The following is a 27694-nucleotide window of genomic DNA, read 5'->3' on the forward strand; positions in this document are numbered from 1 at the left end:
CTTCCCCCGATCTCCCCAATCGCCTCCCGCTACGGCATCGGCAAGCGACGGCGGGCGAGCGCCGCGTTGCCATGGCGGCGCCGCGGGGCACTGTGGGCCGCCGAGCGGCCATGGCGCTGCCGGGGCGGAGGTCGCGGCTGTTCCGCTGGCGGCGCCTGTCTGCCCCGACCGGCCCGCAGGTAATGGGCAGCGGGCGTCGCTGCCGGGCGGCCGCCTCCGAGCCGGGGCGAAGCGCGTTGGAGCGGCGGTGGCCAATCAGAGCGGGGAGAGGTGCGGGGACCGCCAGGGGGCGCCATCGCGCCGGGTGGCTGTGGGGCTGCACCAACGGTTCTAACGGGCGGGGGGGGGTCAGTGCTCGTGGTGGGCTGGTGAGCCGCTTTGTATTTTTATGTCTTTGAGACTTGTTTTATCTTGTTTCCAGGCCACGTTTGGCTCCGACAGCACGGAATACTGGATGAAGGTGCAGTAACTCGGCTGCCGTTCGCGGAAGCTCACCTATAAGTGGGGTTGCCCCGGCTCCACGCGGAGCTGTGGGTCAGGCAGAGCCGGCTGCTGAGCAGCACTGCACAGCGCAGGTAGAAGTGACACCTGGAGCCCTCCTGCTGCAGTTATGGCCGCCTGATACCGAGGAAGTGTGTGTGAACTCTTCCTGGCCGGCACTGGTTGTGACAAAATTTTCCCTGCTGGTTGCAGGGCAGTAACACAGCGAGTCCCCGTTCGACCCCCAGGGGCCCGGTGTTTGCATTCCCTCAACGTGTTCTCCGATTGCTGTGATTGGCAGTAATTGCCAAATGAGCACGTATTGCTTAATCATTTCTAAGTGACATTTCTCCAGTCAATCAAGAGCAGCTGGAGAAACGTGTTTCAAAAGGAATCTCTTTCTTTTAACAGCCATAGTGTCTTGTGTGATGGTCCCGCTGATGCTTGTTCTCTCTTGATGAATATACATCAACCCTTAGAAAATGTTTGCCTTTCTTTAATTTAAAGAGAGTGGAGCAAGCCTCTGAGTATGCTGTTTCTGAAGCTTTTTCCCTTCAAAAGCTGAGGTACCCACAAGGGCTTTGTGATCCTGCAGCGAGGCTGGAAACTGTGGAGCAGCTGCAAGAGCATGATGAGGCCTGTATGGAAGGTGAGCCATACGCTGCCTAGGATGATGCCTCTTGATCCAGCACCGGGGTCTGGTGTGGACAGGCTGTTACAAAGCTGTAGACCAAGAAGAACAGTTGACTGTAAAGATCAGAGCCCTTCATCTAAGGAAGAAAGGCATTAGAAGAATCATTTGGTAGAGTTCAACATAGTTCAGTTAGCATACCGAGAAGAGTGATGTACTCCCCATCTCCTGGAATTTTCAGGTCGTGACAGGGATGAATATTGTCTTTGAAGATCTGGTCAAATACAAGTTACTGGCCACAGGAAACTGGATGAAATTAGCTGGCATATTTTTGACAGCAGGCCAAATGTGAAAATGGATTGGCCCTGTGTAACTTCCACATCTACGAATAATCGTGTGGGCTTGCTTTAATTCCCAATGCAGCGTTTTGCTTACTAATTAACTAACTAAACATTCCCTTTGCAACGTCTGCAGCCACAAGTGCTTACTGACATTTAAAATTAAAACTGTGGCACATTATAAAATGATTTCCCATCAACAGTGGAAATTTATCTACATTGTAAAGAGCTGGTAGGGCTCCTGCTTTCCTCCTGTTTCTTTATGGTTTTTGTTTGTCCCTCTATGCTCATTTTGCTAGGTTTTTTATTTTTTAAAATAGCTACCAACCCCACAGGATTCTTCCAAGCACAACTGAAAGCCACTTATCTAGAATCTGTTATTAGAGCAATTAACAGTATTATCTACATATATATCACTTTGTAAAGAAAGGTACAGAAAAAAGTGCTGTACTCATTTACTCTGGTTATGAGAAGTTTGTATTTCCCAGTCAAAAAAATGACTCCTCTGAGTGATAAGCAGTTTTTCTCTCTTCTTTCTCAGATATACTTTCTTGTTCCTGAGCTGGCACAATAAATTATAAGGGAAAACAAAAGTGATTTGAAGGACAGTAAATATGAGATTTATTTTTTTCTTTAAAAAAAAAAAAAGCCATTTTTTAAGGCAGTCGTAGCTTTTTTGCCTTTGAAAGAGAAGGGTTTGCTTGGAATATCACCATTTTGAGTTAGAACTAGAGATTAAGAGCATCTGCTTCCTCCTTTTACACTCCTGTTACAGGTGTGTCTTGCACTGCAGCAGCTGACGAGATTCCTGCCCTTTGCCCATCCTCACCGCATGGATGGTTCCACTAATGCAGCTGTTCCTGATGCCTTGTGATTTACTGTATTCTGCTTCAGGAACAGCCCAGCCACCCATGCAGTGAGAACAGGTGGCTTGTCAAGGCAGCACTCACATTAACTGTCCTTGCTTTGACTAGGAATTCTGAAAAAAGGATGTTTTACATTTTTCTCCACGAGTAGAGATGTAAATAAGGTCTGCAGAAGAGCTTTATACCCAGTTGTGTATTTGGCATCTCACTGTGGAGCAGTAAATCCATCATGGATGCATCCCTGTAGTTAAGGTGCAGTCTTCTGAGTAAAGACAGTCCCTGCTGAAGCTTGCCACATGACAGATTTTTAATCTAGACTTACCAGATGTTACTGGAGCTGTGGTATTTGCAAAGGTTAACCTGTACACTTGGAGCAAATATTTGTCCCAACAGTGATTCTTTTTGTATTTAACATACAACAACATTGGCTGTACGCATGGAAAAAATCTTAAGTGCCTGCAAGTGCAGTGGTGAAGCACTGTAAAGCTATCGGGGTTTTGAATTACTTTGTGTGCATTCTCTCTCCTTGATAAGTGGTATTATGATCACTGGGGTGATCTAAATGTCCAAAGAATCTTGTAGGAAAAAATGAGGCGTGAAAGAATTCCTTTGTGATACATGTGACAGAGAAGAAGTTTGCCACCGTCCTATTCTTTTTAGATCAAAAATATGAAAACAGAATTATTAGTCCTATTCCATTTTCTGTTGTAGATCAGCTTCTGGTCATTTTAGAATGTTTTCCCAGCATGTGATATAACTGTCACACAGAAAGAGTTTTGCTAGTTTGCACCTACCTGTATATTTTTAAAGTCATCATTCTCTTTCTTTGTGATAGCCCGAGAGCTGCTCAGTAACTGGGCTAAGTCCAAACTGCAACTGCAGCTGACAAGTGATGGAGAAGCAGAAGTTGGCTCCGTCCTGGAAAACCCTACAGCCCCCCTGAAGTATACGCGGTTTGACGGTGAGAGCACAGCAAAACAGCTCTTGGCTCATTTGTAGAGGATGTACTGGGGGAGGGAGATGGGCCTCGTGACATTCAGACTGACAGGTGCAAGTCACGTTATAGGTGACGATTTTTTTCTCCCAGCTCTTAAAGCAGCTGGCCTTAGGGCTGCCCAAATGTACCTCATACATATGTGATGTCTCCCTTGTAAAAGAGAAATTGTATTTCTGTTGTTTGTGGGTAGGTAGGTTCAAGGCCTATCAGATTTATACAGCAATTTGAGATGCTTGGAGGCAAGGCAGTAAAAAATGGACAAAATGCTGTTATTGCTCTAGTGCGTTCAGTGGAATACACTAGGTTAATCCTCACTGGGGATACATGAAGTGCAGTCAGTGTGTCTGCTTACATCAGAAATGCATTCACAGTCTGGGAAAAGTGATCCCTTTAATTATATTAGGCTTTGTAATCTGATGCAGGGATTTATTCATTTCAGACTAGCTTGAGATAATCTGAATTCCTCGTTTCATTTCAGACTTGTACAGCTATCTGGAACATGAATTGGAGAGTTCTTCTGTCCAAGAGTACCTACAGCATCTTTTGCAGAGTGAAGCTGTGAACTGTGGGATAGTGGAAAACCTTAGACTTGAAGACATCAAGGGAAAACAAAAACCTGCAGATCCACGAATAACCATGGAGATCAGACACAAGCAGGTGTGCGTGCAAAGCAGCACAGTTAAAAGGAATAAGACTTAAGATTATAGGATTAGAGTAAATGCTCAGTAACACTTGTTAGGTAGTCTCTCCCAGACCATAGAAATCCCTGACTTGGAGGCAAATACACTACGATGCTCTTCCAGGATTTAGCTGAAAAGTTACTGTGCTTCAGCTTGCATGTTAGCCATTCACAGTAGCGTGCATGCTCAGCTTTCACTGTTCAGGTAAACTTTCACTATTTCATCTATTCAGGTTTTCTTCCTTTCTGAAGACTGACAGGAGAAGTCAACATGGCTCTCGCTTCTGAGTATGCTCCCATCAAGTAATGCTGGTTTAACCCCACTCTCTTGAAATGATTTTTTTTGGTGGTCTGAAAACAACCAGTTCAATCACTGCCAGCTACAGATAGGGTAGCATGCTTCCCACCCTGTTAATTTGCACTGAAGCTCAAATTCTTGAGGCCTTTTCACCTATTTTGATTTTCGCCAATTTCCTCCTTCCCAGGTAAAAGAAAATCGATTGAGGCATCAGAAGGCATTAGAGCTTCAGAGACAAGAAAAGGCTCTGAGGAAAGCCATTCTGTGTGAGGCCAAGCTTCAAATACAAGAGGAGGACAGAAGGAAGGCCCTGGAGGCAAAAAAGGAGGAGGAGGAGATCCGGAGGGAAATGGTGAAGCTACGAAAGGAAATGGCTGAGAAGAGGCAAACCATGGCAGAGGCATGGAGAATGTAAGAGTTGGGAGGGGGGGCATAGAAAGCACCATGCGGAAGGGCAACTCTCTTTAGCTTCTTCAGGCAAATGTAAGAGAATTGGCAGTCCCAGAGGAAGCATTTCCTATTGTTCTGTCTTCAAACACTCCCCACACCTTTTATCCCTCTGCTACTTCAGTGGCAGAATTTATCATTGGAGAGAAGATGGGCTAAAGTTGTGGTTAGACTCTCTCCAGCCATTACCCATTATGTGGACTTCAGCACAAAGCAGGAATGTGTTTGCAATACCGTGCATTCTCTACATCAATTCCACAGCCATAGCCAGCCTTATTAGCGTCTGATACAGCATGAAAGCCAGTATATTGAAGTAAATGAATGAAATGCTGGACTACCTAGAATAGTCTATGTTGAAAGCCTATCACTTAATAGACCTCCTATAAGAGTATAAATTACATTCTTGGCTAAGAATTTTGCAGAGAGATGTTCTTTGCTTCTGCTGAGCTTGGATTGCCAGAGAGATGTGACCTGTAGAGATGCCATTTATTTACTCAGGCAGCCCTAACATCCTAATTCTTCTCATACAGTTTCATTTTTGAGATCTTCTTAGTTTCTTCTTCATGTTTTATTTTGGAAATGCTCCAGACTGCATAATCATTGAGATCCCAAACCTTGACTGGCGCTGTTCTCTAAGAAGACTGATATAAATAGTCAGCAGCTTTCTAAGTGCTATTGGTCACTCTCTTCAATCATCAGATTGGCAAAAAATGGATTAAGACCTGTATTATAGTATTTTCTTCACTGTATTAGATCTTAATGTTTGCTCACTTTACAGGGAACAGAAGAGGCAAGAAAAAAGCCAGAAACTGTCTATGCAGGAGGTATCTATTAATGTGTCACCGCCCATGGACCCGAAGAAAGAAGAGCAAGAAAAGGAGAAACAGAGGAGGGCTCAGGAGCTGCTGAGCAGAATTCACACCAATAAACAGAGAGTAAGCATCACCATCCTTTTATCTAAGGCTCTGAACTACCTGCCTTCAGCTACTCTTTGCAAAATTGAAATAAAAAGTCCTGGTTATCAGATCTCTTTTTACTTCTTCCAAGTTCTGCTTGTGATATCAACAAAGTAGAAAACCAGGGCAAGAAGTAAGACTAGGAGCAAGAAATCTTGATCCCCCATACGCACTGCATCTGGATCTCAAGTGTACCCTGTGGGAGATTTTGCTTAAAACTGTGGAAAAGATGTCACGTCCAAAACAGCTGCAGGAAGGAAGTAAAAGGAGGGGGAGGAGTGGTGCAAAAGGGTATGAGAAGATACTTTAAATATTGCCTTGAAAACCCTAGTAGATGAACAGGGAGTAGAAAAGAGAAGTACTGAGGGTTTAGGCTGACTTGAGCTGTGTCTCAAGAGTTGGAGCATGCCACTGTATCTACAGTAATGGCATCCTTGAGGATCCACTCCTACTAGGTGCAGTAGGATATTCTGCAATATTCCAACAGCTTGGGACAATCATGCAGACTTCAATAATCCCTGGTAGGAAGCTTTCTTTTACCCTTGTTACTGACTGTTAATCCTTTATTTTCAAAAATATCTCAAAACTGAAGGGAAATAAAAACACAAGTCTCCCGGAATCCTGAACCCACCAACCTGTTATTGGGATATTAGAAAAACTGACTGGATGAAAAACCATATTAACTCACTTCATTGGTAGCTAAACTGTAGGAGTGCTTTCCATCTGAAATGAACTACACTGTCTTACCAAGATAGGTATATAAATGTGGAGATTTCCAGCATTCTCCTTTATATTTCTCAATGTCATCATCCTGAGAGCTTATAAAAAAAGGAAGAGGGATGCACCTGTTCATTTCTTATACTGCAGCCAGCTGTGGGTTAAACATCTTCTTGTATCACATCCTTGCAATTAAAGAGATATTTTTGTACTGAATAATCTTATATGGATAGTTTCAGCAAAAGAAATAAAATTCTCCGTGTTTGGGTATGAATGCCATCCATCATGAAACATTCTTAATTAAAAAGCAGTCATAATTAACATCTACTTATCTATTTTTTTCCCCTCACAATGAAAGAATCCCATAGCTTTAACGGTGATTATCCCCCAGCTTACTTCATCTACCCATGCACCACCTTCAAGCTTGGCTGCTGTTTAGCAGCACGCAGCCTCTTTCCAGCACAGTTAAAGTTGTGAAGATAAGCCTAAATGAAAGTGCAGAACAATTTAGAGCGGGCATAATGTGAAAAGCCACTGTTTAGCTGAGCTAAGCAATAGCGATTCTGATTATTTTCTTATAGTAGAAAGAAATAGCTAATGCACTGACATTTTGTCCTTTTTCTAAGTCTCCATTTGGAGATTTCAGTGACCGAGAAGAATGCAATTAATACAAGGCTTTATCACAAAAGGGGAACAGCTGAGTCCTGTGACTTGACCCACTTGGAGGATCAAAATGAGCAGTGTCTGCAGTGGCAGGGCTAGAATTATGGAGAGATTAGATAGCAAATTGCTGTTCTGTACAATGTAAATCACCCCCAGAGGCAGCGAGTCTAATTACACAATAGAGGAATGGTTTGGCTTCCTACTGGAACAAAGGTGAGCTGAGGTCATGTTAAAAATCTACACTAGAAAGTAGTTCGATTTTTGTCTAAGTTTATATATATATATATATATATACATACATACATACACACACACATATCCATTGACTAGTTGCTGTTTTCAGATGCACTCTTACCTATAGAATCTTTTGCATTTTCTAAATATTTAAACATCTTTCTTGTCTCTAGAAATTGTTTCCATATTCCTTAGTCATTCTATTCCTTTACATTTCGTGAACTGAGAGCATTTCACTCAAAAGCATTGAGCCCCACGATATTTCTAGTCTACTTTTTGCACTAGACTACATTTGTTCTGCATTATTTATTTTTACCCTCAAGGTATTTGTAGGAAGTGGGAATTCTAAAAAGAATCTTAAAAGCAAAGTCAGATAAGGGGAATGATGGAAAGAATTTGTCTTGGTCAATATCTTGCTCATTGTTTATTTTAAACTCTCCCATGCAGTGCATGCAGCGACATTTCTCTGCTTGGTTCAGACTCATTCTGGAGCACAGAATTAAAATGGAGAAAGCCAGAGCTCTTGCAGATTGGAAATGCCAACAGAAGGTCCTGCGAGCATGGAGAAACTACACATGGGCCCAGAAAGTAGAGCAGGAGACGCAGCAATTAGAATTTCATCTGCAAGATCAAAACAGGTAGTGACCCTACATTGAAATTCTTCCTACTGCAAGTACTTGAGGTGGTGATCAGAGGGTTGTTAGGCAGCAGGAGGAAAACAGTAGCTTGTTGAGAAAACTGCTACATTGCCTGCAGTCTTCTAGAGGCCCTGTGGCACAGACAGGAAGGAAAGCAGAGAAAAAAAGAGCTTTTGCACTTTTCAACAAGTCTGCAACTCTCTAGGTATCTTTCCTGGAAATCTCACTCTGGCTGGCTCTGGGCCCCAGCTAATATTAAAACTATATTAATCAGGAATAAATATGGCTCATCTCCTATTTCAGTGGTATTACAGTCAAAATCATTTTGCCCAGTACCTTTCATTAAAGAGGCCGTTGGATGAATTCCCTGTCAGCAAGGGAAAATTCTGTTCTTGCAGAGGCTCTGGGAGGCTGTGTGGCAAAGTACTGGTGCTTCTCCCCTCTCTGCAGCTGGCAGGAAAACAGAATGCCTCTTTAGCACCTATTCTGCTGCCCAAAGATGACAGGAAGATGCAAAGTGCCAAGGAGGGAGGTTTACTTCAAAGTAACGGGCATCACCTCTGCCCTCCCATTCCTCCTTGGAGAAACAGCACAGCTTTGGAAGGCCTCCAGAGTTGAATAACAGAAAGACTCAGGAGCCTGATGCCATGGCCTGGCCTTCTGTACTCGATACAGTTGTTCCAGGTGAGCCTTGGCAGATGCCTCACTCCTATCATAACACAAATGCTTTCTTATTCAGGAAGAACCAACTGTCGGCAGAGCATAACCAGCGGCGGCTTTTGCGCTGCTGCTTTCTGGCATGGCAGCACTGGAGCCAAGCAGAGGCAGACAAGCGAGAGCTGCAACTCAAGAGAGAGGAGACAAAGAGGAAGATGGCAAAGCTGCTGGCGGCAGTGTCTGGGGAAATGGGGAAGAGTGGCTTGAACAGAACGCTGGAAGTCAGCAAGTCTGAGACAGCAAAAGTAAACCAGCATCAAGTTTTGCAGCAAGACGAGGTAAAGTCTCGTGTATAATTTTGTCTACTGACATTCCACTACATTCACAAAGTACTTCTATGCAGTCTGAAATAGAAAGCACACTGTTCCAGAGGAAGGCTTCTTGTCCAGGGTTACCTCCCAGTACCTACCTACAGCCGTTCAGGAAGGAAGCTGTTAAAGAACAGAAGCAACTGTGAAGGACAGTGGATGAGTTTTAAAAATAACTAATTTCTTATGCTGCCAGAGAACAACCTTTCATGTACTGTGAGTCGCAGTCCCACCCCCAGATCGCTTTTGCTGAGAGATTAGTTACATCTTTAATGCCTGCGTAGACTGAAAAAGAATAACACTTGACTGCATGACAAGAGATTTTTGTCATGTCAGTACAGCGCTCCGGTTTTTCAGAAGTGTGGGGAAAAAAAAGGTGTCGGTGGCTATCTAAGGGTAATGCACATCACAAGGAGAGGGGAGAATTGGAGGTTGCTTCCTTAAATTTCTCTTTTGTTGGGTCAGAGCCTGCCTTTCTGTCTGTAAAACCTATAGAGCAGGACCCAGTATGAAACCTGACACATTCACACATTTTACAAGTCAAGCTTTTCATTTGCTCGAGTGTCAGTGAAATTTGATTTTCTATTGTGTTTATATTATCACAGTAGGTCAGTACTTTCCTTTAGATGCTTGCATAAAGGTTGTGCTGGAAGGATGGGACCAAATTTGGAGTTTGACCTAGAAATCAGTAAGCAAATCAGATATCTCATGCCTCTTCTGAATAAAACTTGTGCCAGAGGAGGCAAGCCTGATTCCCCACCATGCACCGGTTTCACAGTAATACCTGATCAAATCTGGAGAGGAGGCAAGATGTAGTTGCCCTTTGTAGACTATTCTCCCATCTGAAAGGGAGCTGTCAAGTAGATGAGCCTTGTAGATCACTTGTATTTCATTTTCAACAACTGTTTTGCCTCAGTCTGAGCACTGAAAAGGGACAGCAGAGTCCAAAAGGGAGTGTGCTAATTGAGAGATGGGCTAACCCCTGAGAAATCAGTTGTCCCACGCTGTGCTCCCTAACAAAACAGAGATATGTTCCTGCCAGAACTCTTGCCTGATCAGGGTTTCCTCCTTGCAGAGAAATGGCACACAGTTTCTTAAAATAGTTTTTCCCCAACATCCTCCCATTTTGTGCATAACCAGGCCCCTCTGCCCTGGCTAGGAACAAGATAAAGACTGTAAATATGAGATTGTTCTACTTCTCAGGAATCTTGCTAGATTTTCATTAAAGTAATAGTGTGTATAACAGGCAGAAGAAAGCTTGCTTTTAATTAATGCCAAATCTTCTTGTTTTTTTTTTCCTCACCCCCTTCCCCAGCTGACCAAAACATGCCTGATTCAGGAAGAACCTGACCAGAGCAGAGACCACTCTTGTGGGGATGCTGCTCACACATCTCCTTCTTATAGAAAACCCAAGTTTGCGTGGCAGATCACCCTAAAACATGCAGCCCTGAGTGCCCAGGACCAGGTTATGTACAGGAATGAAATAGCTGGTCTTCCCAAGCAGTTTCAAGCACCCAGCCCAAAGACAGCTCCTCCTTACAGTAGCTGTTTTGAGCACCATCACACCTTCCAGCAACACCTGATTGAGGAGCAGAAGCAGCAGCTTCAGAAACAGCAAGAGCTGATCCTTGAACTGCAAGAAAATCAGAGGCTGAGCAGAGCAAAAGAAGAGGCAGTGCAAGCCACAGCTGCAAGCCAGGCACCTGACTCTGCTTCAGAAACCAGGGAGAAAAAACTGAAGAGCAGAAAACAATCCAGATACCAGAATACAACCCCTTTGAGGTACAGGTCCTAGATAAAGCAGGCTCAATTAGTCATCATGTCTCATTCCTACTCAAGTAGAAACACAAATTGACTGGGATATTTCTATCATATTAGTGCTATCTGCTGTTCCTCTTAGCAGTGACAGCTTCAAGCAGTATCAGTCTAGCCACAGTTCTCCATCCTCTGTTTTTGCATTTGCTTGACAGCACATGATCTATACAAGGTCTACTTAGAAACAGCAACACTAGTGTTACACATAGTAGCAGCATGGATTTATTTAGTTAGGAGAGAGATTGTCATACCGAGTATTTCAGAATATGTAACAGCTCTGGGTACTCATCTCTTTTGTAAGAATGCATTCTTAATCACATTTTGGGCAGAAGAAAGGTATATCAGGGACCTACAATGAAAATTCAGCACAATGGAGAATAGAAACTATAAGGCCTGTTTCTCAGTCATAGGTGGTAGGCTTGAGACAACATTTGACCATATTCATTAATTTCTTTACTCTTCCTTTTCATAGTCTACCTGTTTCTCCTGAGCCAAAGAACACAAAGGCAGCAACGCAAGGCAAGAGGCCCTCCAGCCAGCCAACTCATCCCATAGTGAAAGGTATTTTTCTAGGCAGCAAAGACCGTTCTAGGCTACTTTTTTCAAAAACTCATGTAACCTTGTGTTTATTTACCTCAACCTTGCTGGTTGAGAACAGTATGCAAGTAAAACTCAACACTATTTTCTAGCCTGGCCAGCTCTGGGAGAGAGTAAGCTGTTTTCATGGCTAAGTCAGGCATCTGTAGAACGTAGGCTACTGCAAGCCCTTGCTCAGTATGCTGTAGCAGTTGTTGCCTAACACCTGAGTCTTGACAGACTAGAAACAATCACTTGAAAAAAGCTCTACAAGTTATTTTGCTATCATTCCCTTCACTGCACATTCAAGTAACACTTAAGCTAAATGCTTATTTTAACTCAGCTTTGACAGAAGTATTAAGAATTTCCAGGGAAATTAAGTACTTACCTAAGATTCTCAGAGACAATGGTAGGCTGGAGAAGAAGCACCAGATGCTTGTCTTCTGTGAGTTATCTGCCCATCTCTGGCCATACTGGAACAGCATGCACATGCTAAACATGCAACACAGCCTTTCATACAGTATATTAAGATCAGGTTCTGCTATGTCCTTAACTTATGTTTTTCCATATTAACCTAGGGGTGGTCACAGTCTGCAGGAAAGACTGTCTAGTATGTGATGTTTCAACAGTCTTGAGAATCTCCAGAGTAATTTTGGCTATGATGGCTAGGCATTAATAGATACCTTTCATTACAACTGACTGTGTTCAGTTCCCATGCTTCTTATTGCAAGCCATCACTCTCATTTCTTTGAGATCTGTACAGCTTGAGGACAGTAAGGGTATTTCCAAAGCACTCAAGTGCTTTTCTTTAGAGATCCCTAAGTAGTTAGGGGCAAAACTGTCACTAGATATTCTCCCTTGGAAGAGAAACCTGGCACAGCTGATAGGAGAAAAGAACTTGAGGCAACCTGTTGTTGTCCAAACAATTTTGGACTGCTCCAGCCTATGCTTTGTTTGCGACTGCAAGGGGAGTGAGCACAGGTTCTAAGCTCCACTGCATGTGCTGTGATGTCATGTTAGACTAACCACTGATAGCTGCAACACTGCTGCACTGCAGCTTACCTTCCAGAAGAATTAAGCAGTAGTTTTCACACTAATGGGACTGAGTACCTGTGTGTCACCATGGCAGAGACACTTTCTATAATGCAGTCACTCTTTAAGTAAGCAATTGGAGTTTCCTGGAGACCTTGTTGTGACTGCTGCTAAATAGGTTCCTTGATCTTTGGCAACCAATCAGGAAATTCTGGGATGAAACTTCTGGACACAGCTCCTTTCATAATGCAACCTCATAGCTGTGACTGTCAACCAAGGAAGGTGGAGTGACACTAACTGGGGCAGTCCTGAGTCTTACACAGATTTGTGGGTTCCTTTTTCATGACACTGACAGCTTTAAAGCAGCTGAAAACAAGTTCCTTAGTGCTGGCATTGCCAGGTCAAGAGGAGACCTGGCAGGAGAGGGGTCATCCTCCATGTTCACCAAACTTGTACCATTACCCTATAGCTCATTTGTGTTATGTCCTCTTGTTTCTGTTTCCGTAGCTATGGAGGAGAGAGCAATTCAGCGGACAGAACGGAGGAGGAAACTAGAAGAGGCTAAACAACGAAGAGAAGAGGAAAAACTGGTATGGACAGTGGGAAAAATGAAAAACTTTCACACTATTCCAGTGACAAGAAATGCTGTTCTAACCTCAAAAGTCTAGGGACCAAGAAAAAGCCCTTTAGTATCTAAATGGAGTTGTACAGCTTGTCAGAAAGCAGATGTCCAGAATACACTAAAAAAAACCACCAAGACTTCCTGCTACACTTGTGTTCAGGGAACCAACTAGCCTTTCCATATCACATATCACTGTGTTGATGCAGCTGCAATTCTAGAAGCAGTCTCCCTCATCACCCTCCAGTACTTTTTCACACTTACTTATGACCTTAACTGTCCTTGCCAAGGATGGGAAGACTGGAAGTCACGTGCAGCTTGAAGACATGCAGACTAACCTAGTAAAAATCCTGCACCTTGGTTTCTAGCAAATCTCTGCTGAAAAGAGAAGATACTGATAAGTTTGCATAGTTAATATAGAAATTCCATGATACACATCTAACAGAGGAGCCTTCTTAGCTTCAAGGCATTAATTAAATCTGTTACTGAGAGCATTAATACTAATTTGCATTAGGAATAGAAAGCTAAGAACCAGGGTCCTAAAACAACCAGTGTTTCTTTCTTTGCCAAGGAAGAAGGATGCACATCCACACCTGGAAACTTAAGCAAGCCTTAGACAACTCTTTAACAATAGGGTGGGCAGACAAGCTTTAGGTTAGGTTTCTTCAGAGATTAGAGGAATCACAGTCATTGCAATCATGCACGGTGATGTGGGTTTTAGACCTTTGATGCATATGCCAAAAATCAAGAGATTTATGGAATGAAAGCAGGTTGAGACTGACAAGGGTCACAGGTGAATATTAACCTATGGCAAAGAAAGATGGCCACGTACAGGTGGTAGAAAGAACAGTCCCTCCTTCCTCTTCTCTTCCACACAGTTCTTTGTCCAACATGCATCACGTCTAGTATGTGACAAAGTCTGCTTCTTTCTGGAGTTTCAGATACTAGTCAGTACCAGAAGAACACTAACTGTCCAGGGGAAGTTTAGAGGCCTGTGTTCTCCAAAAAGGTCACGTACACTGAACTAAGTTATATCTATTTTATGCGTTCCAAGGCCCAGCTGAAGGCTGAAGAGGAAGCACGTCAGAGGAAGGAGGCTGAGGAAAGGGAAGCTCAGCAAGAAAAGAGACGAGAGGAGAAGAGGCAGCAGAAGCTGGTGATCAAACATGTCATCTGTCTCCCCAACTTCAGCAAGGATAGGGAAGAGCCATTACTCACTTGCACTCAGTCAGCGGCCAGTGGTGTAAACTAAAGATCTCTGTTAGTAGAGAAGCATTTCACAGCACCAAATGTATCAACTCACCACTGTCTCCCTTTCTAGCAATTTTAGAAGGGCTGTTGGCCAAATGCATGAGGTATATACCTTCCCTATCTCAGCAGCCAGACTAGAGATCCCATGTGGTGAACATCCAGTGCTGACCTATGGCCACGTAACCCCCAAAGAGGGGTGTGTTTGGGCTATTCTCAGGCTGCTCCTTCCAATTGTAGGCTCCTCCAGCAACACAATAATACCAGTCACAAACACACAATTTAGAAGTAAACAAGCATGACAGATGTATCAAAGGCAACCTTCCATCCAAAGAATGAGAAGCATTCCCTCCTTGGAGCTAGCAATATCCAGCAGCCTAGGAATAGCCCCACATGAGTCTTGTTACTTACAAATGAGCTGCCCTAGTAACCCAAACAGCACCACACTTGAAATCCCACAGGAATCCGATCTATAAATGCTGTTCTACTTGGACCATTTTAGAATGTTTGACCTTTAACTCTGTGTCTCAACCAGAAGTAATACTGTACAGTTATGTAATACCCACATACCTTCCCTATTCTTCTGTGTTTAAGCTAGATTAAGTGATGGGTTCCTTGGATAAGACAATCATTTTTGTACAGAATTTCATAAACACAGAAAACTACCCTTTGAGCTCACCAAAGCACTCCTCTTCACATTGATGAGGGCCAGGCAGGAGGAGGAGGTTGTTACATGAGCACTGCTGGCAGCCAGGGATTATATGGAGTGTTACTGTAACACCGGACTGCAGCACTGAGGGAACGCCCTGTGTTCAGATAGGGCCCAAAGAAATGTCTAGATATCATCATCATCTTCCATGCAGATTTTCAAGACAGCTTGCTTTCTTCTACTGGTTCATGTCTAGTTTGCACTGCTAAAGATAATGCAGACCCTTACTTCCTGTCAGGAACTCCAGTTCCAATACAACAACCTTAATGTTCATTTCATCTAGACTGAATTAAAACTACTACTCTTCACACTGTAGAAAGAGCTGGAGAAGCAGAGAAGGCTGGAGAAAGAGCAGCAGCTCCAGAAAAAGGCCAGAGATCACTATGAGAAGGCCCTACTGAGAAAACTGGGAATGGTGCCATGGAAGAAGCTAAGAGAGCAGGCCAAGGAAAACCTGATGGTAAGCGCTGTGGATAAAGGAAAGGTCTGGTGCCATGGGAGGAAGGGAAAAAGAATGGAGTAGCAGAAACCTTAACGGGCTTTTAGGGCAAAGAAAAAATTCTTGCACACCATGCCCTACATTGGGGTTTTAAATGAACTCATACGACAATAATCATGGAAGGTCATCACACTTGTGGGTTTTTTATATTCTCATTTATAGCTGGTTAAACGGGAGCCGAGAGGACAGAGAAAAGAATGAATCTCAATCTAATGAGAAGTCCTCTTTTGTTAGCTTATACTTGCCTGCAATATTAACTGCCACTTGACTCAATGCCAGTAACACAGTAAAGTTAGTTTAGCCCAAAAAAATAATAAAGCCCCAAAAAAATAAATTGAAGTTGTATGATTTGAACCTGTCAGTTCTTTTGCACCTAGATCACAGCAAAGCTAGTTAATAAGATACTGCTAAGCTGTTGTATTTAGTTAAATGTCAGCCCATCACTAGGAGTTTCATTCTCTCTGGAGGCAGTGCTGGCCCAGTGTGGGGCACTGCTAGAGGTAAAACACAAATGATAATCCAAGTGACCAAAAGTCACCTGTTCTAGCCTTACCACACCTTCAGTGCAGAATAACTAGTAGTTTCTGAGACCCTGACACATATATCTTGATAACAAAATATTTCTGTATGTGACTGAGTTGGCATGCCTTAACAGTGGTAGGCTAACAACACTCAACTGTATCCTGAAGATTTAGCCAAAGCCCAGGGCTAAACTGGCAAACTTCCATTTTAAGTCACAGGAGCTACTTACAGTATTCAACCCAATTCACATAGGTGTCCAGCTGGGAAGAAGCAGAGGGATAGCAGATGCTCTGAAAGTCCGTCCTGCTGTTCAGCCTTAAGGATTGAGTTAGACTAAACTGCTAAGGCCATGCCTCTGCTCCACAGCAGGTCAAACTGTGTATCAAATTCAAAAGGATTTTATCTAGGAAAGACTCAGCATTCCCTGCTTTTGGGAACTTGCCGTGCAAGTTGTTCCAGTTGTCAGGCAACGGCATTTTAGGGGTCTCCAAGAGCTGGGCAATATACTACTGTATCTGGTTTTCAGGACACAGGCTGGTCCAAGTAACCAGCTGCCTTTTCTGTCGCCTTTGTTCAGGTGGCCCAAACACACCACTGCTTGAGTCTGCAGAGGAAATGCCTGATGAGTTGGTTTCAGCACACCCAGGAGAGACTCATGAAGAAAGTGTCTTGGGCTGAGGATTTCTTCTCCCACACATTGATCAGATGGTGCTTCAGGAGGTGGCTAAAGGTTTGCCTACTCCACAACGGAGAAACAACACCAAGGGAGCCTGCTAGTGCCATACTTTCCCATCATCACAACACTTATTTACACACCTGCAGCCTAGCCTTTGCTGGGTTATGCTGTCCTCTTTCCTGCATCACCATTCCCTTTCTCAGAGACCTTCTTTCAGCTCTCCACATCATTCTCTTCAGTTTAGGACACTCTACACTCCCCACATCCATTTTACACACTCTATCCCTGTTTCCCGCTGATTTTCATCCAACTCCTGTTCCTGTTATCCTTCACAGCCACTGTCTCAGTGCTGCTCTGTATGCGTTTATTGGGATGGTGATCTGGGAAGAAGCTGCCATTCTTACCTCCTTCTGTCTTCCTTCCTTAGTACAGAGATTACCTCTCCACTCTGGAGGAGAAAGCAAATACTCTCCATGCAGTCTGTCTTAAGAGGAAGTGTTTCTGGGCATGGTTTGATCTAACCATGGAGGAAAAAAGCACCTTAAGGGAGAAGCTGAAGATTGCTACTGATCACTGTAACAAGTAAGCACATTCCCTTGCCAGCAGTTTTTCTTATACACAGGTTTAATTCTACCCCATAGAATATTTTAGAGATTCTGCTTTTGATGGGGCAGTGATCTTCTTCCCAAGATTATGTGAAGTGGGTTATATACTGCTGGTATTTTGTTTCTGTGATATGAACAGACAACATCAGCAGAGATTTATGGTAAAAAAAAAAAAAGAATAAAAAAGGCCCATACAGCCCAGAAAAGAAAGTTTAGTCATATCCTTTGCAGGACTTTTAAACCCACTGGAAGAAAATACAGTGAAAACAGTTAAGTGGCTGAAACTTTCTAAGTTAATTAGCAGATTGGGCCGCGCAGCTTCCACTAAACGCAGAAAATCTCTAAGTGCGGTTATACCAAGCAATGATTGTGCAGGAATTACATTGTATTGTTTTGTCCACAGTGAATGATTTGGTTTACAAATCCAGAGTTGATTAACTAGAAACCCTACTTAGGGAATCTTTCTGTTTCTGCCATCATCAGCCTGATTTGACAAGAAGAAACACAGCAAACAGTTCTACTGATCACAATTGGAGCTAGATGCAGCCATTTCACTCATTGTCCCACAGCTGCATCAACTTTGCCTTTTAACAGAGAGTTAACTAACAGAACAGACAGAACTACTGTCGAAGTTCAGCAGAAAACAAAAACATGCTCACCTACCTGACGATGAATGTGTGTCAGCCACACACAGTCACCAATAGGGATGTGCTTGTGTACACCTCAAACAGGATCTGCCAGGATCACCTCTTATATAATATAGCAAAGCTGTTCTAACTTGCTAAGTCAGTAGGGTCAGAACAAGGCATGGTTTAACCTAACAAACCAGCAAACTGGAGGAGTCAGGGAGAATTCAGATGCAGGAAGAGACCAGATTCATTCTGCAATGCGACCTGCGTTAGGAGCATAGTCACACAGTTTGCCTCATTACCTCTTCCTCCAGTGGCTGACAAGAGGCAGTTCAGAGCTCAGCTGTGAGCTGTTCCTTAAAAGGGATGGTTGCTCCCCATAGACTGCACGGGAACCCAGAGCAAAGTACCTTGGTGGGGTGCTTAAACTCAGATAAGAAATGGAGTCCAGCTGTCTGTGTTCTCATGTAGTTGATCTGGACTGAACAAACCCGTATTTTCCATTCATGCTTCTCCTGAATAAGTTGTTTTCAGAGACCCCGTTTATTCTTATTCTTTAAGAAACTTTTTTTTTTTTTTTTTGTCTTCAGAGTGCTGAACACACACAGGCTAATGAATCTTGTCAGAGGGAAGAGCAAAATGTAGTTTTTCCCTCAGATGATTGACATATTAATGAAATGGTATACATGCACAGGTTCAAGGTGTCATAGTTCCAATCAGCTGCAGAAAGGTCCAATCCCACAGGTTTTTCAGGGGAATTTCCCCTCAAATAGAAGTCATCTTTTATCTGGTGCACTAAGCACACATCTAGGGACTCTGTTCTTTACATCCCTGATTTCTTTCAGGAGACTCATGCTTGATGCATTCAAGGCTTGGAGGCAGTACCCACTACTGATGAAAAAGGAAAGAGAGAGAGAGGAAAGGAGGAACCAGCTACGAAGGAGAGTAGCCGAAATTCTTCCTGACTTTCAAACATGACAGAAGAAACTGAAAGAAGACTGGGAAAACAGACAAAAGGTCCGATTCTGTTCAGTGTTATCTTTCTTCCAGATGAAACAAATTCATGATGAAGCTCTGTTCAGTGCAAATGGTAGTCTTACAGCCAAAGCAAGTTCCCTGGGGCTACTGCTGGTCAGAACAAACCAGGTGTATATGGAACCTAGTTTGACGATTTTACTTTGGACTTGAGGGAGAGTTCTTCCCCATGACTTCCTCCCAGCATGAAGTCTCCATAGGGATTTATGGGCTGATAGCAGTACAGCCTAGGTAACCACAGCATTTCAGGTCGAGACCATTTCTGCACACAAAAGCTGCAGTCCTGACACTAATCCACCCCCATCGCAGGAAGCACATAACTGAGATGTACCTATTAAGCAGAAACCTGGTGCTTTTCTGTTGCCAGTACTCCACAGAATGACAAATTGACCAGAGAGCGAACAGACTTGACTGTCAGCTGATCCCTGCTAACTACTGCTGTGAACTTGGCCACAAAAAGAACAGATTTTAGCTAATTGTGCCAGGAAAGTTTGGATGGAAGGAGGAGAAGAGAGAGCTGTTTATGCAAATCCTATTTACTAACAGACCAGGTCACAGCATCACATATGGGTAGTCTTGGACTCTTACACTTGGACTCTTACACTGACTAGTTTGTAGTGCTGTCCAGTTCAGAGGCATGGTGCTTTGATTTTAGTGACAAATGGTTATTCCAGGTTTATGAACCTCTTATTGTAGAATGGCTTAGGTTAGAAGAGATCTTAAAGATCATCTAGTTCCAAACCCCTGCCAGCCACCAGATCCGGCTGCTCAGGATCCTAGCCAACCTGGCTTTGAATGCCTCCAGAGATGGGGCATCCACAACCTCTCTGGGCAGCCTGTGCCAATACTTCCTCACCCTCTAAGTAAAAAAATTCTTCCTAGCATCTAACATAAATCTACCCTCTTTTAGTTTAAAGCCATTACCCCTTGTCCTGTCACTATCAGACCGTGTAAAGAGTCAGTCTCCCTCCTGCTTCTAAGCACCCTTTAAGTACTGGAAGACCACAATGAGGTCTCCCCAGAGCCTCCTCTACGCCAAGCTAAACAAGCCCAACTCCTTCAACCTTTTTTCATAGGAGAGGTGCTCCAGCCATTTGATTATCTTCATGGTCCTCCTCAGGACCTGCTCCAACAGCTCCATATCCTTCTTACACTGGGGGCCCCAGGCTTGGACGCAGTACTGCAGATGGGGCCTCATGAGCTCACAATAGAGGGGAACAATCCCCTCCCTCTCTCTCTACTGGCCATTCCTCTTATGATGCAGCCCAGGATTCCATTGGCCTTCTGGGCTGCAAGCACACACTGCTGGCTCATGTCCAGCTTTTTGTCCATCAGGACACCCAAGTCCTTCTTCACAGGGCTGCTCTTAATGAGTTCTTCTCCTAGTCTGTACTTGTATATGGGATTACCTCCCTCTAAGTCCAAAACCTTGCACTTGGCCTTGTTAAACCTCCCTAGATTCTCATGTGCCCGCTTCTCGAGCATGTCTAGGTCTCTCTGGATGGCATCCCTCCCTTCTATTGTGTCCTTTTGCTTCATGTCTGTCACGTAAACATTTTCCAGGCTGGTTCACTGTAATATTTAAACATTCATTGTGCAAGTCTGTCTAGGCCCTTTTGTTTGACCCATACCTCAAACAAGAAAAATGCAGACTGTTTTTACATAAGCTAAAACTGACATTATCAAAAGGAAGGTTTCTCATAACTCTAACCTTAACCTGCAGCATACCGCAGTTACAGTGATGCAGTTAAGGTATGGTATGTCTTGTCTCAGCAGTAGCATAAGGGAGGAATAAGGGAGGAATCTGGAATTGCTTCCCCCCCCCCCCCCCACAAGATAGGTGAAGTTGTCTCCAAAATAACTTGGCAATACAGAAAATATCAGGGCAAAGCAAGGAAGATGGCAATTTACTGTTACCCATTGTACTGGATAATTTTTTTAATCCTGTATATGCACTGAATGTTTTCAATAAACCCAAAGCTGAAATGAGAGCAACCAAGCTTTCAGTGTGAATGTGACAGAAGCTGACTGAATGGCACTAGACCGAAGTCCATGTCTAAGGAACATGGACCAGAGCTAAGCACCACTGATTAAACAGTGCGGGATAGGCCAGTTTCCTAGGCTCAAGCAGCTTTAGTTTCAGGGATAGTCTGTGCAGAGAGCCCATAGCAATCTGGCCAGAGAGCCTCCCCTCTCACACAAGCTGGGCTGCCCAACTGACTTCTCAGTGCCTTTCTGAAGACGTCCATCATACCCAGGCTGCCTTGCCTCTGCCTTCCTCCCAGGAATGTTAACATTTACCACTCTCCCCAGGGCAGATGGCAGACCTGACCACCGGCAGGTCAGATGAGCGTGCTATCCAAGTGCAGGGAGCTGAAGGTGCCTACGTAGAGTGTGGGTGAGTGCAGACCATCTGGCTGCATTAAAAACAGATTGTGAGAGGAAGCTACAAGCTGAGAGGGTTGAATAACTCATCTTGCAGAGAGGGAAACAGGCACTGGAGAAGGGTGATATCTCTTGCAGAGCCAAGGAGGCTAGCCACAGGCCAAGCAGAGCTAAATCTCTCACGTGTTAAAAGGGTGCTGCATAGCACTGGCTGCTAAGGAGTGCATCTAGTTTACTGAACTGTGGATTCTTCCTCCAACAATGCTATAGTTGTGCATTTTGTGCCCACTCACCAGCCATGAAAATAATGCTGCTTCTGTGGAGAATGACTGAACTTTAGGTTCTGGGAGGGGTGAGTCAGCACTTGCTTTTGAAAACTGGTCTTTTCTTCAATACTCTAATCTTCTAGGGTTTTCTTCTATTCTTAGTAGTTCTGACCAAGATTCTCCGACTGTCCCAAGATGCTCTTCTGCTATATTGTTCTAGCAGCAAAAAGCCAAAAGAAGATCCAGGAAGAGCTGTACTTCAGCACCCCTTTAGTCATTGCTGTAGCTAATCCCATACTGACACAGAGTTGAAGTCTGAGCTGGACTCAGCTGAGGAATAGGGTGGTGTTCAGCGACCAGGCACATTCATACTCAACTCAGACAGAATTAAAGTGGAGATGAGAAGCCGCTCAGCTTCTCCACTAAATCATACCTCCTTGTCAGGAACAAGGCTGTACCTGATGTTGCTGTTGACAGACTGTACAGGACAACCCTAAGATCCATGACATAAGTTAGAGATTTGCAAATGAAAGCTCTAACAAACAGTTCCCATCAGGAGGGCGACACACAAGAGAACTTGCCAGACTGAGGAAACAGTTTCAGCCTGCAGCTGTGCTGGAAGACGCCTCCTGTTCCTGTACTTGGTTAGCTGAAGATGTCAGTGCCTTAATGCTGGTCATCAGCCCACACTCTCAACTTAGATGCACTCCATCCTGTCAGCTCCTTGCTTTTCAGCAAAAGAGAGAGATGGCTACACAGCCAGACATTTCCAGAGAGAAAAAGACATTTTCACTTAGCTATAACAGCAAATTCAGAACTGTAATCTGATCACAAGCTGCCCTTCTCCTTATCCCCACTCAACACCTGCCCCAATGAGTTCTTCCATGTCTTCCCAGAAATCCTTGGCTACACCCAACACAAGCCTGGCTACTGCTGCTGAAAATTCTTCACTGTCAGCAAGCACAAAGCAGTCTTCAAAGAGAAACTGCTAAACAGCTGAGAGAAGTGCCACCAGGCAAATCAAAGCAGAGCTCTGGGAACAATCAAAGGCACCTGTTACTCTATTCATCAAAGTCATCTTGCTTTTCAAGAGATGTCCCAGGATACCAAAAGGATCAAATGACACGTCTTCCCACTACCTGCACAAGGAATATCCATGTCATTTCCAAGGATGGCTTAGAAAAAAGTTTAAAAGGAAAAACCTATTCCTTCTCAGGGTTCTAGATGCACTGTGAGGGCAGGTACAGGAGAGAAAGCAAGACACTGGACAGCATTACTCTAAATTCAAGGCCCTGCTTCAAATCCCCACTGGAGGGGGTATCCTTAACTTCTGTGGTGGTCAGAAACACCAGCAGGTCTGTTTCATCCCAATGTGAAAAAACCTGAATGTCAACAGTTGAAGAACTGCAAGAATATCTATTTTCAAATTCCAAGGCCTCCTTAGCCTGCTGCTCCCTTGTTCACTTCACAGCTAAGTAGCCAGAAGACGGTGGCACTTTTTGGACGTTTGACCTGGCTGAGTGTGTTAGCATAAATCAACAGGCAACTTCACAAATGATTTCTGATAATTTATTTTGATTTATAATTGCATCTTATTCGAAATCATTGGATACAATATACTATGGAGACACACACACATGCACACACACACACACCAACCAGTCCTTTCAACGAAGCTCACAAATACTTCATGAAATTCTTCCTATAGCTTTGGCAGGGGGGAAAGGAAAACCAAAACAGAAACAAGAAAATCTCACACAAGACACACTCCACTCCCCAAAGCAGACAGTTCTTCCAGAGCACGTCATTTTTAGTACTGTAATTAAATGCAGTTCATGAAGATTTTGGGAGTCTGAATTTCCACATTTCAGAAAGAACCTCACCTGTCCAAAGATTTTTGCTGTACAAACACCCTAGTAGTGGAAGAAAATCTTAAGAAAACAGAAGTTGAAGGCAATATAGGAAAACATCCATAATCACACACACTTTCTGCCCTAATGAGGCAATATACACTCATATAGAAGGAAAATGTCAAGCACATTATTAAGACATTAGGCAATGAGGCAGTATCCATTTTAACTCTAGAAGAACTTTTATAGCAAATGGTTTCCACCATGACACTTGAAAGCAACCTACTTTGAAAAAGCACCATCATAGCATGAAGGCTAAATATGATAAGAAATTACAAGCAGCACCAACTTGGGCTCACCAGCGACTCTTGTCATCTTAGACAAGTTAAATGGAGAAATGGTCTATGTGGGGACCTGTGACTCGTCTACAAAAAGCATCTCAGTTTAAGATGACAACGTTAAGAGTGCCAAGCCACCATTTACACAGTGTATCTAATGGTGTACAGCTCTTAGTACAGTCACCAAACAACAGGGTGTTAGTATTTGTACACAGGGGGCTTAACACTAGGACAGCAGCAACATTAGAACCCTGGCACTTCAGTAAGACCAAACCAGTCGGGAAACAACAAAAGGTCATGGTTAAAGCAGGATCCACCCATTTCTAAGTATGGGTGAAGAAACATCAAGGCTAGATACCACTCAAATACTTCACTGCTTCTTATTATCTTTGGGTACTCTACTCTCACACAGAAAACTTTGAAATGACCAGCAGCGTACTGTTTTCTTATTGCCACATTGATGCATGCTGTTTTACTGGTTTTATGGACTGACTCTCCAGCCCTACCAGGTTGCACTAGTTTTTAACATTTTCCTCCCAGCGTGGCCAACACTGAGCTCAGCAATAAAATGTAAAACAAAAACTGCCTTTTAGTGCACAAGGTATCACAGCAGCCTGCCTGCATTGTAAGCGAAACAGGAAGTGCTGCCCTTTAAGGGCTTCTTAATTCTGAAGGCTATGAAAAGGAGAGCTCCAGTGCATACATCTGAAGCTTTCAACACTTCCACCCTTTCAGACAGGGATGTATCATGCTTTCCATCTCCAAAGGTATTCACAAGGTAAATCCTCTCAGCAAGAAGCCAGGAGGATAAACAAAAGCCACCACTGCTATGCAGACTACAGTGAAGTGAACCTCCTGCTCACTGGAAAATCAGCACTTCATTCTCCTCATACAAAAACCCAGTCTTGCAAGCATTTTATTGTCCTGAATGATTCCGACTCTCTCTGTATAAGGTGCAAAAATAGAACTTAGTTTAAGCACTTTACCCTATATACTATACCGGAGTGGGCTTGATCAAGCATGGCAGGGTTACAATAGTCCAAGGTCCTTGATTCCTAATTTGCACTCAAGCTCACACTGACAATTCCACTGAGAATGCCTTGGTATAAGTAGTTTAAATTTTCCCATATGAGAGCTCATTAAAAAGCAAGGGACAAGGCTACACTGACATGCAGGCTGCAAAATAATGAAAACCCGCCCATGGGAGGGAATGAGTACAACAGGGTCAGGCGACTGCCAGGGGAATGAATCTGTCACCTGCCCAACTCTGCTTCCTCCCAGCCCAGAGCAGAACTCTGAGAAACCACTTATCACAAATCTGTGAGCACTCCCAGAGCTTGTTCAGTTCACAGGCGTGATTGATATCTGTGCATGTAATTCAGAGGAGCAGAAAGGTTGGCTATCTTCACAGCAGGGGTTTAGTCCAGGAGCATATTCTGGCTTCATCTTTCCACATGGCAGCAGAACAAGGTTTGGGAAGATCACAAGCCTGCTAACTCTGGCTCCAGGGTTGCCAAGCTTCAGCTCATCTCAGCAGGCACTGCAAAATGCATATGTTCCACGGAAGCATTTACAGACAACTCACACGGAGGAGAGATCTTTGTGTAAAGCTAAACTTCTAGGGTCAGACTCCAGCCCCAAACAGTGCGAAGATCGTGCTTAGCTGCCAGAGAAATAGCAGAGTCCGGTCGAGTGCCTTTTGCTTCACACTAGTGCCAGGGAAGTTGTCAGAAATCTAAGTGTGTTCAGACAAGAGGCAGGAAGGACAAGAGGTGCCTCCTTCAGCTCCTTTAAAGAGCTGCTCACTGGTTGAAAAGGGATAAGAAGAAATAAAGGACACCTAGTAAATCAGTAGCTGTTCCTGAACAGCCACATTCCAAGTGCAGCTGCTCCTTGGTTATCTGCTGGTTATAGAAATTGTAGGTGCCACTTGAGGAAACCAAACAGTGCAAAGAGGTGTATGCTCTTTACCTTAAACTGGGACACATACTCGGGAGCATACACACCAAATATGGCAGGGATCTCAAGGGACAGTCCCAGTTCTGCTGTCCCTTAGCACCATGTACCATCTATTCTTTAGAGAATATGTACAACAGTGCACACTGAATTTGCATCACACAAGCAACACCCCCTAGTTGCCTACCACACAAACGGAAGCAGGGCAAGTCTGATCTGTGCAAATTGCACACGCATCTGAAGGCATCATTAACTAGGACAAGGCTCTTACCACTGCTTCTGCATCTTAGGCTCAAGCCATAACTCTCATGCCACAGTTCCAGATTTTTCCAGCCAGACCTTTCTGCAGGGCCAACACACAGAAAGGACTTAAAATGAAAACCAACAAAAACCCCACCCCCAAAAAAGTAGAAGCCATCACCACTAAAACCTTGTGTGATTTCAGCTGAAGCTCACGTCTAGGCAATAATACAGTTGCAGGCTGCTGAAGGACACACAGCCTTCTTGTAGAACAGAGTTAACACATTCATCTACCTGCCACTGTGGGTCAGCTACCCCAAAAGCTGCCAGCTCCAAAGCATCCTCTCCAGCTCTATACATATGCAGACACCAAACTGTTCCTCAGCTTCCCGGCTTGAGAAAAACCACAGTCAGGCACCAGGGAAACTCCCTGGTGTCAGGGTTCAGGAAAGACTGCATCATTCTTATTAGCAACACAACTAATCAAAACGTTGTCTACCAAAACTGTTAGGAACAAAGTCAATTCTCCCACAGACTCCCTCCTCCTTGAGAGGGAGTAGGGCAGTTCGTGTAAAGCAACAGCAGACAGCAGCTTGTTCTCCCCTCACAGTCGTTCCTTCAAAACATTCTCCTTCTTACTCTGTATATTTACACCTGCTGTCTCATGTCAGAATCCATAATCAGAGCAGAAATATTTTGAGGGAAATGAGACAAGCCATCAAACCAACACAAACAGCTTACAAAAAAGAATGATGGTGACACTCTTCTCACCCAGTCAGAGAGACAGGTCAAATGATGAGAGGATCTTACAATGCCCTACAGGAATGTTGCTCACAAAGGCACTTAATACAAGCAGTAGCATGTATGCAGCTGGATGGGATAGAAGAAAAAGAAAAATGCACCAGAGATGATGGAGCACTCAGTGACTGCCTAAGCAGTCTTTTTTTTTTTTTTTTTTTTTTTCAGCTAAACAGCATGGCTTCTGCACCAGTCCATCTGTTTTCTATATTAAAAGTTCACTCTTCTAACAACACTGAAGCACTGCATGTAGGTACAAGATAGAGATTCCTTAAGCTGCAAGAAACAGCGTACAGTCTGAAATCCAACAGCAGGTTCCCGTTGACGCCAGAGTTCACACCTAATGAAAACTCAAGTTCTCATAACCGTGTGCTCTTCTTCCTGCCGAGCTGCACAAAGTTCCCCACAGTGCAAAAAGGCAGCGGGTTCCCGCGCTCCAGGTTTGTGCATATGGCTTACTGCTTTCCGCATCCTATTGCTGGCTGATGGCACACAAAGAACCATTTCTGCTTGGGAAAGCCTCTGATGTCTGCGATGGGATGGGCAGCCCATACACCGACCACGAAGGAAGGATGTGGAGGAGGAAGTTCTAGTGGAAGGGGCCGTTCCCCTACTAAGGAAAGTCAGTCAACGTCATCCGCAGAAAAAAAGGTGTCACACAATGTCTTCAGCAGAGCGCTGCTGGGGGGGAGAGCCCAGACTCAAGAAATGGCCCCAGTTGCATAGAAAGCCCCTGTTATATTGGCCAGTGTCTATCACTAACCCACCCAGGAGCCTGCGCCCAGCGTTGTCCCGCAGAGCCAGCCGAGCTTCCCTCTCAGTCACGTTGTAGCTGATGTTCAACAGCTGGATAAGGAGGATGTATCCCATGCCAGCTGTTACAATAGCACAGTACCACACACAGGTGAACGACAGAGCAGAGCTGGC

General features: G+C 44.0%; 2 protein-coding genes across 12 annotated transcripts in view; one reads left to right on the forward strand and one right to left on the reverse strand.

Annotated features, from left to right (window-relative positions):
- The first annotated feature begins 39 nt into the window (after positions 1-39).
- On the forward strand, positions 40-23136 carry CCDC191 (coiled-coil domain containing 191). Of its 5 annotated transcripts, XM_015295368.4 has the most exons (18): positions 40-179; positions 422-460; positions 988-1129; positions 3151-3276; positions 3791-3969; positions 4477-4700; positions 5515-5671; positions 7754-7944; positions 8684-8939; positions 10285-10751; positions 11257-11345; positions 12900-12982; positions 14066-14167; positions 15285-15428; positions 16567-16719; positions 17093-17247; positions 18745-18916; positions 22482-23136. In XM_015295368.4, exons 1-17 carry the CDS (start codon positions 72-74, stop codon positions 18875-18877), a joined length of 2748 nt encoding a protein of 915 aa, XP_015150854.2. In that variant the 5' UTR covers positions 40-71; the 3' UTR covers positions 18878-18916; positions 22482-23136. The 5 variants fall into 5 exon arrangements, with proteins under 5 accessions (XP_015150854.2, XP_015150848.2, XP_040502243.1 ...); XM_015295362.4 differs by lacking the exon at positions 22482-23136 and having other exon boundaries at positions 18745-20929; XM_040646309.2 differs by lacking the exon at positions 22482-23136 and having other exon boundaries at positions 1042-1129; positions 18745-20929.
- ZDHHC23 (zinc finger DHHC-type containing 23) overlaps positions 961-27694 on the reverse strand; it is a 29382-nt gene continuing 2648 nt past the window's right edge. For 2 of the 7 annotated variants that reach the window (NM_001012819.2, XM_025149234.3), the window contains exon 4: positions 23141-27689. In NM_001012819.2, coding sequence (NP_001012837.2) covers positions 27422-27689 — 268 coding nt within the window. In that variant the 3' untranslated portion in view covers positions 23141-27421. Of the gene's footprint in view, positions 1204-10744; positions 11853-23140; positions 27690-27694 lie in introns of those variants that run through there. The other 5 variants (XM_040697917.2, XM_015295313.4, XM_015295319.4 and 2 more) reach the window with 5 other exon arrangements.

The sequence above is a fragment of the Gallus gallus genome, chromosome 1 (assembly GCF_016699485.2).
Source record: "Gallus gallus isolate bGalGal1 chromosome 1, bGalGal1.mat.broiler.GRCg7b, whole genome shotgun sequence".
Lineage (NCBI taxonomy): Eukaryota > Metazoa > Chordata > Aves > Galliformes > Phasianidae > Gallus > Gallus gallus.